We start from the raw sequence: 13,414 nt of genomic DNA on the forward strand, positions 1-13,414 counted from the left end.
TTTGCCATTGGTGAACTGGAAGTCTGTCCTTGTTTCTTGCTTAAGTGTTTTCTCATTTTTATTTTTGTTGTCGGACTGTCCTTGGTTGAATCTCTGGATTATCACCCAAATCTTCCTGATATAGTTGCGCCCTAGCTTCTGTGTCTCTAATGACCCACAGACATTCTCATCTTCATAACATCAGAGAAAACAGCTTATCAAATCAACCGCAATGCTTTACCCCAACTGATACAATCAGCAACACATTAAGATCAAGCACAACTTGGACATTGACCACCTGTGGTAGTCACTAGTCTGTCACCCTTAAATCATTTGAATTAAATTGAAATCAAGGAGCAGTCCAGAACATGTCTGCAGTGAACAAAATTTCAATATAGTGTATTTACCATTTAATGGCTCAGACAGAGCAAGGATGCAAGACCCCTGGTCTCAGTTAGCTGATGGCTGAACCCCATGACGCTGACTGACCTCGGGCTGCAAAGCCCAGATTGAGTTCCCCATCCTTCTGAATGGTTGAACTCCGCAACGTTCTATTACAGGTTTCCCACGCCCTTTCTTTAAAGATGTTCAAAGTTGGGAACTCAGAAAAATACCCTTGATGACCACCTCTGCCTCTGCAGAGTGGGTCCAAAGACTGACACAGGAGGTCTGAGAGTGCGGGGGCGGGGCGGATTATGCGGCTTCAGGGGTTATGTGGCTGCCTTCCCGGCGCTTGAGCGATGGCGTCTGGGTCGGGATTAGGCGTGGCTCTCCTTCCCGGGGTGGATTGGGGCCCAGGCTGCCTCCCAGCACTTGAGCAATGGCGTCTGGGTCGGGAGCAGGTGTGGCTCTCCTTCCTGCGGTGTATTGGGGCCCAGTCTACCCTGAAATTATTGATGGCTAACACAGTGATATATCCTAGGTTCAATAAAGAATTAAGAAAGAAAATGAACCAGGAGGTATTTCATGGATGAATGCATGTTTTTGCACTAAATTCCCATTTCTTAGAAATAGGATGGCTATTAATGAAAATGGAGGCAATTGATGTTATATTTCCCACCCTGCCTTGATAATTACATATAGTGGAAGTATGTGAAAAAGAAGATAATTCAGTTCAAAATTCAAAAATGCAAACAGCAGTGTCCAACAACATGCTCACCATATTTCATTTCATCTCAATGTAGAAAATTATTTGGGTAACAAAGTATAAATAACATGTGCTTTGGAGAAAAAAGAAGCTAAATTTGAATTTCGCCTCTGACACTAACCAGTAGTGTGACTGTCAGCTTGGCTAATTACTTAATCTCTGTGTCTGTGTCATAATCTATATCCTGCATTAGTGACTGCACCTACTCTTAAAGGTGAACTGTGAGCACTAAATTGCCTAGAACCCAAGAGACACTGAATAAAAGTTTTTTTTTCATATTCTTCAATGTCCTACAAAGGAAGCCACTGTTTAGTCTTCTAGCTCTATTCTTTGAAGGGGTTCAGACATTGAATTTTTCAGAAATTTCCTAGGAAAAGTTACTAAATAAAACTTTTGTTTTAGCCCTATCCCTAAAATAATGAACAGTTGATATGCTGTTGTGGACAAATGTAAATCACTTGAAGCTATATTCAAGGAAAATATGAAGGAGTTCAGTGCTTGTAGTTGGAGTATTTAATTCTGTGAAGCTGAATGGCAAGACAGTAGTTGAGTAGGTAAAGTTGTTAAAATCTTACAGGCAGTATATTTGGTTCTAAGAAAATCTATATAATTCATTAAAAAACAAATGGTGAAATCTTATACTAGGAATCCTTCAGTTCATCTTTTCATGTCTTCTTTTCCTTTTTCCTTTCTCCTCTACCTATTATCAAAAGTATACTGAGTTTATATCATTGCTTTTTAAGAATTGTGCTTCTTTCAGTGAAGTAGAAAGCATGCATGTGCATATTTAGACATGGTACTTTTCATAAAGAGTGTTATTTTTAAAATAGTATTAATTATTTTTTAGTGAACAGATGTTCAATTCTCATTTGACCCAGACTTTAGAAGTAAATTTTTATTACAGTATCTTTTTTTTTTTCATTTACCTATGTGCGAAAGTGATAGTGACTGTACTGAGGGTGTATTCATGTTTTTAAAAAGGTCAAACTAAATTTCCTGACCAGGTGTTAGTCTTCTCTCTGGAGGAGTAAAATGCGTTGCTAAAAGTGATAAATTATAAAAGCAAGAAAGATAGCTTCAAGAGATAGACACTTTACTGATAACCGAGGAGATATGTTTTATTGATTCATTGTTGACCATTCCAGGAGAACATGCTTAACAGGATGAGTGATTCAGAGGAAGAGATTCTTTCTCACACAGTGAGTGACACTTACTGTTGTCTTCTCTGAGTGAAAGCTTCCCTTGTCACTGGTGTGGAACTGTAGACCAAGCCAAGTGACTGGAAGTCTATGGCTCCTGTTTCCATTACAAGACTTCCAAATGCTCTAAAACAGTTATCACTACAGTAGAATTTTATAAACACTTCTTTTATGTGATTTTTATATTACCCTAGAAAATACAATGTGCCATTACATTATAGCCATTAAAAAGAAGTGTTGGTTTGTGTCTCCTGTGGTCCAATATTATAGTCAATATGCATTTCACAATTAAGAAGCCCATTAAGAGAAAATGAGGGAATGAGAGATAATCTGAATTTGTCTTCCATTAACTATATCATATTATATGCAATTTTAATTTTATTATATGCCATTCTCTTTTTATGAATAGATTGAAATCATAGACTAGTGGTTGGAACAGAAAGGCTAAGCTCTGGTGTAGCACTTTTCCAGCTTGCATTCCTTCCCCAGCAAAACTGATGTTTTATCACCCACGGTAATGTGCTCTTTTGAGAAAAACAATGGATACTTGAAATATCCATTGATTTAGCTTCTTTGCAACATCCTAACCTGTGTTTTGTCTGTTTCTGGGTAATGCTTGCAGGCAGCACAAAAGGAGGAGCAGTGAATTTGGTTTATCACCAGACCTGGAAAACTCTCTAGCTTAGATTTTTCATGAAACACATATCTAGAAGTTTCCCTGGAATAATGTCTATAACCCATTGTAAATGTAGTGGTGGATGGGCATGGAGGTGAAGTTTTTGTGGGAATAGTTGCTAAATAAGAGAAACTAGTTTTGTTTCAGACTTGAAGCTGTGAGAGTAGCAGGTAATTTCCCCATGATTACTTCTCCTAGAATTTCCCTGCTTTACTTCCTTGTCCTGAAAAAGCCATTTCTTTCTTTTTATTGATCTAAAAATTTAGAGCAGAAATACTGTATTTTACCAAGAGATACTAATATGCTGAAGATATCCTACCCTTAAATAAATTGGATATGCCCACATAGCAAGAAGTATGTTCAAGTATTTCTTCTCTCTCTTTTCCAGTTAACTCATTCTCTTTAAGATGTTGCTTAAATCGAATGGAATAAGGTATTAAAGTTTCATAATCATGGAGAATAATCTCCAAGGTTTACTTGCTCACATCAGGTTAATCAGCTCCACCTTACTGTAATTCTAAGAAACTATGTTGAGAGTACAGATTCATTTTAGGTGAATATTTAAGAAGAACCATATAGATGCCAGAAATTTTACTAGAGTATCTTACTAAAATGTATGTAATAACACAACAAGGCATAGCTAATCATCACAAAAACCATCAGAAGTAGCTGGTGTTTTCCCTGTGTGTGAGTGCTACTTTCTTCAGGTCCCAGAGTGGTTAGTCATTTTTACACTGTTTATTTAGCTCTTACCTGGTGGTACTGGATACTGTGCTGACAGCTCTGCCTCTGTTGTGTTGTTTAATTCACACCGCGGCCTTATGAGATAGATGGTTTCAAATCCATTTTCACACATTAGGGACCAGTGGTTGAGAGGAGTGAACCTACTTTCTCAAGACTATTGCTTGGTGAGGGAGTTTGAGAATGCCCTGTTGGTCTTAAATTCTGGCTCCAATTCACAATGCCCCCTTCTCTGAATTGTGCAGTGGTGGTGCCTTGGGCAGACACCAGTGCCTGCAGTGACTGGTTGCTGTCTCTGTTTGATCTGTGGCCTCAGCGGGGTGTGTGTCCTCCTAACGGTATAGCTCCTGTGAAGGTGCTAGGCATAGGGGCTGTGTGTAGCTAGTTCCTGGTTGCTGCTTACCAGCCCAAGGAGAGCCTTGGAAAGTGCCACTGATTCTCTGTGCAGGAGCTCTGCCAACACTACCACTCACTTTTCTGCTCATAGCTCCTCTAGCTGAAACTTTACTTGAGCTTCTCCAGACGTCTCATTAAACACAAAGAAAGGAAAATTTATGAAGGCAAAGTCGCAGATGCAGTTTAAAGTGTCTTATTACAAGTAATATTCATTCCCCTTTTCCAGAGGATCAGCTTCAAGTTGATGCATGGAAAGGAGGGATAAGTAAAATTCTAAATAATGGAAAGCAATCAACCTTGGAAACTCCCTGCAGCTAAGTATGGGGCAGAGATTGTCCTATTGACAATGTGTTAAATCTAAATTAGCCATGTTCTTGCTTCATGAGTTATGGTATGGGACAAACAGCGAGGACAGAGTAAAGTGTATTTTGGCTTTTCCATTGGGCCTTTCCAGAATCATCATTAAGGATATTGCAGGTCTCACATAAAAGGATCATTTTGCAGTTGCTTGCCAAAGTATCTGCATTGTGTGTCTGAATCTAAATGGTGGCCAGTGGTTCTTTTAGACCAAGCTTCCAGGTGTAACTGATCATTTTTTCATCTGTGATCCTAAAGACATTTACTTTTATTTATGGATCCTAATATCCTGCCAAAATGTATTTATAGAAGTGCTTTTATTATATATTTATTTTTGAAGTTTTTCTTTTGAAACAGCTGCTCATTAAAATGTGTAGGGCAAGTATTATATACTTCTTCCTGTTGTTTAGATTCTGGTCTTCTGGGATTTTGAGAGTCAATATGCTTAATAGTTTGCTTTAGAGGAAAACTGAAAAGATAAAAAAAGTAAGTGAGCAGAATTGATAATGTATCCAAATCTTGAGAGTGATTATAAAAGTTCAGATTGAAACCCTATTTTAGTGCAACACTGGTCTCTGTTACCCATTATTGATTTCACAAAGTAGGAGCTTGAATATCTTTCCTCTGACTCTTTAATCCTTGTTTTAGTGCAGAAAGTATGTTGAAAAAGGATCTTTGATGTCTTATGACAGGAAACTCATGAAATTGCATTCAAGGATGTAGCTCAGGAAGAACAGTTTCCCAGACACTATCGACATAGTGCCTTGTGATTTCACATTTGCTTTTTGTCTTTGAAAGCTCGAATGGCTCAGACATCCCAGCTCACAGTTGAGAGTCCTATCATCTAACACTGGCACATCCTATCCTGCCTTAAATTCTGTGGCCATATAGATTGCCTTGATTTGATGGTTAGAAATGCTGTGTAGGAGAAGACAAAATGCTAAACATGGTCAAGGTACCAGCTTTACTTCTGACTGTAATGCTAGGGAAGCCACCTGTTGTGTCTTGCTTGAGTGTCCCTGCCATGTATAAGATGGGTATAAAATATACATATGGTATGTTTCAGGTCATTTTAAAATAAACAAGCGGAATAATGTGAAACAAATTCACTTGAAGCTTCTTAGAACAAAACAGTAACAGAAGACTAGGTTTTTCAGTCATTATTTATTAATATCTTTCTTTTGGGAATGGATTCTTGTTTGCTTCATTGTTTGGACCAAATATCCTTTATCTTATTTGATTCATTGTGAGACAGAGTACAGAGACAGGCAGTGTGCTGTGTTCGGGAGACCCCTGATAACCGAGCCCTGAAATCGGAATGGATCCAAAACAGAACAGAACTAGGGCTCAAGCTAAAATTGTGTCTCCTTAGTTTGTTTTCCTTGTTTCATTTTCTTTCCTAGCTTCCTTTTGACAGTAAGCAAACATTTTTTTAATTCCTCTAAGTTACGAGCCAAATGGGGTAGATTTGAGGCCAAAATCAGAGAACAAGACCTAGTCTTTTCATTGTTCCCACATGGTTCTCATATCCTGACGTCCACCCATCAAATAAAGCTGCGTGTTTCTCCTCGTGTGTGCAGGTGAGATCTGAACCATAGCAAACAGAAAGGGCAGTGTAGGGACTTGGACTGGCAGGGAGGGACCCAACAGCAGTTTCCTAGTGGAATGTTCATGAGCTGTGTGATCTTCATAGACAAATAACTTGAGGGGTGTTATTTCAAGTGGCCATAAATTAAGAATATTCTCTGAGTAACTGTTTACTTTATAACAAAGGAAGCTTACTATAAGAGGAAAAGAATTTTATCTGATAAAGAATAATGTTTTAATGAAAGTATTATGTTTTAATTTTCATAAAACACGGGGAAAGGAGGTTCAAAATAAAGTTCTGTAAGTGACATCCTAAGTCCTGCAAAGGTGCCACATTGTCATACAATCTTTAAAATTAAATCACTCATGCCCATTATACTTATTTAATACTGTTTCATTTTCACACACTTGTAAACATGTACTTTCTCAGATGCAGTCTAAATTTTCAAAAGTACAAATTAACAAATTCTTATTTAATGATGCTCTGATTTATGAGATTTTACTATACTATACTTGATCAACTTGATTATTAGCAGTCATTTCTTGTACTAGCCAAAATGCATTGGCTGTTTTTTAGTAGTGACTGTGTGTGTGTGTGTGTGTGTGTGTATGTGTGTGTGTGTTGAAAGCTGGAACAAATTTTATGCCATCTCCTTAGTTACTATGGTTTCTTATTGTATTAGTTTACAACAGATGTGTTTAAATCTGATTATTTATGGTGGTGAAAAGTGAATGGATATAAATAAAAATTTATTATGCCATATGTTGTTACCAAAGGCATTTTAAATGCCTACTTCTTTTTTTAAAAAAGCTAATTATTCATTTAGGCTGTTTCTATATAAATTTAAGGTCAAATTTGTCCTTTTCTTCCAGTTAATATCTCAGTATCTAATGATACCACACTGTCCTTAGAGGATTATTCAGCTGTTTCTGCTACTGACATGGTAAGTGACTTAATATTTTAAAACCCTTATGTATTTACTGAATATTTTATATATTATTTGCAATATTCATAGTATGATGTTGCCTTCCATTCAGAAATCCTAGCATGAATGTGTTTAGTAATCATTGATTATGCAGGGAAAAGAAAGCATGCTCTTCTTTGCTCTAGTTAGCATTTGGGGGGTGTCTCTTAAAAAATCAAAGCCAATATTTAATTGTATTCTATGCTTTTCAAATTTTCATAAGAATTTAACTACTAGGATCCCATTAATTGTGACCTTGAAAGCAAGTGTTGTAGAAAAATGAGGGCAGAGTCTGTTCTCTGCATCTAGCGTGGGCCAGAAAGGCACTTGCTTAGGCTGACTGTAGCAAGACATTTCCCTTGTTGCTTAGAAAGGACTGTGCCCCCATCACATGATATCCTTTTCCATGGCTTGTAACCAAGGATTTGTAGGGACTGGAACTAAGCTTTCAAAAGAGCTATTTTGCATGGAAGGGCATACACTGGAAGGAGACTTTTATCTTGGAGAAGAAGGGGAAAGTGCTGTTTCACACTTTAATGTGGTCCTTCTGTGCCAAATATGGCCTCTTACCAAAGAATATCAATCTCCTGGTTATAGGAACAGAAAGCATAATACTTTGTGTTGATAGAGTGCCCGTCTCTTGGGAGACTGGAGTTCTGCTGTAGATATTTATGTAGTGAGAGCCCAGTGTCCCTTTCAAAGAGGAGGCTTTGTGTCCTTCCTGGAATTCTTGCATGATCGGGTCCCTCAATTGTCTTCATGTTCCACAGCGCTCTTGACTTCTTTCCTTACAGCTAGAGACTTTTCTGCCATTCTTCAAACCTTACTTCTGTTCTTCATGTTTGATAATGAGTGTGTGTGTGTGTGTGTGTGTGTGTGTGTGTGTGTGAGAGTGTATTAGAAATGCATTCAATTTTCAGGCTTTTAGCTAGCCAAACTCATGCCCACCAAAATTTGCCTAAAATGTGAGTTAAAATACTTCATTTAGATGTCACAGAGTTTTAATTAAAATTCTTGTGGTTAAAAACTCAATATGATCCATACATTCATTTATAGTAAAAGTTAATAAAATATTTACTTCTCCTGCCTAAAAAGACATCATTTCCTAACTAAAGTCTTTCTACAGCTGACCTAGGGAAGCTTTAATATTAGTGAATTTTTAAGCTGTGTCTTTGGGCAAGTCTTGGAAGAGATTCTAGTAATTGAAGCCTAAAGCATCACAGTAAGAGCCACGGAGACCAAATGAAAGCACAGGTTGACCTTTTTATTTTTTTGCAGAACTGGAGATTCAAACCAGTGCCTTTGTTTTAGTTTGAGTCAGGATCTCTCTAAATCACTAATGTCTCCAGGATGTGCTCCAACTTGTGATCCTCCTGCCTCAGACTTTCAGAATTTCAGGACTACAGACTTCACAGTGCCTTCCAGTAGGGCTACCATAGAGGATGTAGCAGTGTAATAATGATTCGTTTGTCCACCATTTATAGAGCATGTATACTAGAAGCCAGATATTTTACACATAATACAATCATATATTCTAATCAGTATTGTAGTCATCAATACAAAGTACCTGGCACAATTAGATCCATTTTATCAATACGAGAAACTGAAGCTTCAGAAGATAATCTTTCTTGCCCTAGGTCAAACAGCCTTATTTCTGTAGAATAAAGATTTGAATGGAAGGCTGAGTGGTTCTGAGACTGTACTATTTCACTATCTGTTTCAGTGTTTGCATATTGAACCGTTAGCCTTTTCAGTCTTATGTCCACTCAGTATTTCAGCATAAAAGGTCCCTCATATGTATATGTTTCATACTTTGTTCTGCACCCCTAGGGAAAGAAATTGTGCATGCGTGTGTGTGTGTGTGTGTGTGTGTGTGTATGTACATGTGTATGGTCATGAAGGATAATTTTTATTCTGTCTTTCATTTCTGTTTCTTCTCTTTCACCTGCAGTGGTATCTTCATGTGTACTTTGTACATGAGTGCACACAGGCACACATGTGGTACCCATGAATTGTGTAGGTTAAAAATCCAGAAATCAGAGTTAGAGGTAATATGACTTATCATCATCAATAATAACTACCACTGAATACCTATTAGATGACAGGATGTTTTCATTAATTTCTATATTATCAGGACTGGGGATTTAGCTCAGTGGTTCGGTGGTCTGCCTTGCAAGTGCAAGGACCCAAGTTCAATCCCCGGTACAAAAAAAAAAATTCTATGTTATCATAATAATTTGATAGGTTAGTAGATGTTACCTCTATTTTTTGTATGAATCAGAGGCTTGGAAAGGTAGCTGCCTTCTCAGGGTCTTATCATGATGATGGTCAAAGTGGGATTTGAACTTTGGGCTTTCTAACTCTACAACTCGCCCCATTTCCTTTGTGAAACTGCAGAGTGCTTCACATAGAAGGACTTAGGATTCAGCCAGTTCTTAAGTTAGTCCTGGCTTCAACTGCAGGGCTCCATGACGGCAGAGGCTATGGCTACTCTTCAGTGACCTATCCAACATGGTGGTGATAAGTGCTTACCTCTTAGGGGCTGTAGGGTTCAGTTAAAATCACTATCACGTGGCTGGCATGGAACCATCTCTCGGCCACTGTTAGAAACCGCCATAACTTTCCTCTCTCTACAAGGCTCTGCTGCCTCCACAACTCAGAAGTTAGTGGGGAGATGAAGCTACCGCTTCTGTAGGCTGCTGATGCCTCAGTTTCCTTGGCCAGGCCAACCCTGCTACCCTGAGCCCTGCCTAGCACATACAGTCATCATGACCTAATTTCCTCTTTCCTCTTCAACCATAATTAGATTATAAGAGAAAGCTCAGTAACAGTAACATGCAGCCCCGAGGCCATCCAGCCACCTCCCTCTTACGAGGCCCTGAGAGCATCCTGTCAGAGGGAGGAAGGTCTTTGTCCTTCAGCTTCATTAGCATGAAGACCAGCTCTCTTCTTCCATGGTATGGCTATGTTTTAGAGGGAAAGAGTAGTGAAAGAGGGACATTCAAGGGAAGTTTTCCAGCCTTGGCATTTACCGTTGGAACCACTATGTCTATAATTCTTCTCACTTTGGCCAGCTTTCCTATGCATTTCTCACTTGGCATTTCCCTTTAATCTGTAAACAGAACAGTTTAGAAGGACCCTGAAGCACATTAAGAGCAACTACAGTGTTTGCACACTGTATGCAAATGAGGACCTAAGGTCTACTGGCTTCCAGGATCCAGCTTGCAGAGAGATCAGACTTCACACTCAGGCACCAATCTTCTCTGTGGGGAGGATCAGTTAGCATATGTGCTCTATGTCAGACACTTTTTTGTTTTGTATTTTATTACACTGAGGCATTTGTTAAAATATAGAGTTCTAGGGCTGGGAATTTAGCTCTGTGGCACCACACCTGCAATCAGGTGCAAGGTCCCAAGTTTGATCCCTGGTTAAAAATATATATATATAGAGAGAGAGAAAGGGAGAGAGAAACAGAAAGAGAGACAGAGAGAGAGTGTGTGTGAGCGCACAAGAGCTCTAAAGTAGTCATTGAAAAGGCTTTGACACACAGTCACCTTCTGAACAAGCTGTAGCGCATTTCTGGCATCTCAGAAAGCCCCATGGGGTGCTCTGTGTTCTGCTCCATGCCTCAGCTGAGCTGTGAGAAACCCCATTCTTTGCCAATTACTCTTTTCCCAGCCTTCAGAGCACAGGTTCCTGAGTCCTTTCAGAAATCAGTTTCTCGCACCACATTCCTGTCTCCCATCTCCAGAACAGCTTTCTGCACAAATGGGAGGTTCCATGTGTCTCAGGGGGCTTCTCAGTGCTCCTGTCCACCTGTCATCTTTCATGTATCACTGGTGCACTTGGTGAGAACCAGGACACAGTTTAGTGAGTAAACACTAGGGCTCCTCTGAACCCTAACATATCACCCCATTTACACGCAGCCATTGGGAGTTCTTTAGCAATTTGGATAATTTCTCCTTATCTCTGTCACTAGTGGTTGTATCTTCTACCTGCTGCTCTATGGCAAAAGGTGGCCGTGGGATCTTCGCTTGTGGATGATGACACTTTGGAGTTTTGTTTGTTTGGGTTTTTTTAAATCCTCACTTTTGGTGAATTTTTTAAAAACTATAGCTTTATAACTTACCTTGCTTGAGTTGTTATGGCGGGGTGATGGTGTCATACAGCATTTTTTTGTTTGTTTCAGTCCTGGGGATTGGACTCAGGGTCTCATTCATACTAGGCAAGTGCTCTACCACTGAGCTACATCCCTAGTTGTTTTTAAATTTTGTTTTGGGGCAAGGTCTTAATAAGACCCCAGGCTGGCTTTGAACTTAGGATTCTCACTCCAGCTTCTTTACTAGCTGGCATTTTAGGTATGCATTGCCAGGCCTGACTACAACCTTAAAAAAATAGTATTGATCAAGCAGAACAGCTATATTTGATATCTCACAACACTGCAGATAACTGCAGCTCACATGCATGTTGTAAATGATAAAGTAAGACTGAAGATTATACAAAGCTAGCTTACTCACTGTGGGGGAAAAACCCCTAAATTAGTACATCAGGTATTTAACCTGGAACTTTTGTTTATAGTTTCTCTCAATTATAATATATTTTTTTCAAGTTTTTTTTTCTTGCACTTCTGAGGCAGGCGGTGGCACCACTGAGCTAAATCCCCAGCCCATCTCTCAATTATATTTTAATTGAATCTGCACACAGAGGACATGCATATATTTTAAAAGTAGGTACTCGAGGAAAGAAATTTAGAAATTTTACTTATTTTTTTCTCACTGTATTAGTCAGTGAAGCATATCACATCTACATGGAGATGCTGTTAATTGTAGGACTAAGAACTATTACAGTCACATAAATTCTGCTTGACAGTCAGACATGGAAGCAAAAGTGGTTTGATTTGATGTCCCTTCAGGGTGATTCTAAGAGTTAGCATTCATTTTCACAGGAAATGGAATGTCATATTAATCTTGTGCATAGCAACATTGTGATTTTCTTCCATTGAGAAAGTCAAGTGTAAAAATTGTTCTGTCCTTTAATCTCCTTGAAGATACACGTGTTCCTACTTTTAAAACAGAAAATTTCAAATGTGCACTAAGCTAGACCAGTTAATGGACTCCTTTGTACACACTGCCTGGATAGTCACAGCGTGCTTATTGGGTCTCACATCTCTCAACTTTTGTGTTTGGAGAGGATGTTATGGTATTTTAAAACTTAAATCCATCACTATACATTTTACTCAAGAATTTCAGAATAAGTAGGGTAATTCTCCTGAAAGTGAGACAGAGCAGAGGTGTCAAACCTATGCTACGTAGAGTCCTCTTCTGTCCACCCTGAGCCAGGTCGCCCCAGTCTTTTCCAGCAGCTCTTTTACCAGCGAACAGAAGTGTTGTGCGCATGCCCAGAAAGCAGTGGCGGTACCGGGTGATGACGTCAGGAGCCGTGCCTCATTCACTGATTTACCCAGCTTTAAGGCTCTGGGTTTCTCCTGAGTTGGAGAAAGATGTAGCTCCTCCCTGTGGTGGGCGGAGAAGTCATAAATATTAACAAAGGACTTAGTGGTTAAGGCCAGGAAGCCCTGTGCTCACAGTGTTTCTATAATTCTTTTCCTTCCTTTCTCCTAATACGAAAAGATATATGTACCCTCAGCTTGTCACATCTAGTCTCCTGTCCTTTAGCTTTTTTAGTCTCTCTGTCATGCCTTTCTTTTGCTGTCCTGTGTTCTACTCCTCACTACCTTTTGAATATGAATTCTAGGAGGACCTGCCCTACTTGGGGGGTTAATTTAAGTTTTGTTTTCTCTCTACTAGGTGAAATTGACTACTCTCTTCTAATCTAATCCGTACCATTGCTTTCAATACCTTCTTTTGTTGCCTTATGTTAATATTTAAGTGAACATATTTTATTTCTCTAAGGAAACTTGTGAAAATTGTTACTCATCTTTATTGCACTCAAAATTTATATTAGTTAATTGTCTATTTTCTATTTTTCAGATGCTGTTACTTAAAAGATCCTATATCTAATTGATATAAAATTAACAAATTTAACATAAAAATATAGGGTGTCAAGTTACATTTGAATTTCAGATAAATATTGAACCATCTTTTTAGAATAAATGTCTCAAATAGTGCATAGAACATACACTAACAATATTACTGTTTATTATTCAGATGTAATGAGACATCCTGTAGTTTACCTGGTCATTGTAAATGCAAAGTTTATTTTACTTTAATTTTGTCCTACAGGTAGAAAGGGTAGATAAATTGACGGGTTTCTTCCTCCCATATGTCACATATCTTAGACCTGATGAACAATTTCATTCAGTCGATTAATTATGATTTCTTTGGTGCCTGCTGTACCTTACAATGAA

At 38.6% G+C, this 13,414-nt stretch overlaps 1 protein-coding gene across 4 annotated transcripts in view; it reads left to right on the forward strand.

The window, feature by feature from the left end:
• Window positions 1-13,414, forward strand: part of Slc4a4 (solute carrier family 4 member 4) — a 300,898-nt gene that overhangs the window by 221,013 nt on the left and 66,471 nt on the right. For all 4 annotated transcript variants that reach the window (XM_010606103.3, XM_010606104.3, XM_033758911.1 and 1 more), the window contains one exon: window positions 6,956-7,026. In XM_010606103.3, coding sequence (XP_010604405.1) covers window positions 6,956-7,026 — 71 coding nt within the window. The remainder of the gene's footprint in view (window positions 1-6,955; window positions 7,027-13,414) is intronic.

Source organism: Fukomys damarensis, unplaced genomic scaffold (genome assembly GCF_012274545.1).
Source record: "Fukomys damarensis isolate Sample0158 unplaced genomic scaffold, DMR_v1.0_HiC HiC_scaffold_35, whole genome shotgun sequence".
NCBI classification, from domain to species: domain Eukaryota; kingdom Metazoa; phylum Chordata; class Mammalia; order Rodentia; family Bathyergidae; genus Fukomys; species Fukomys damarensis.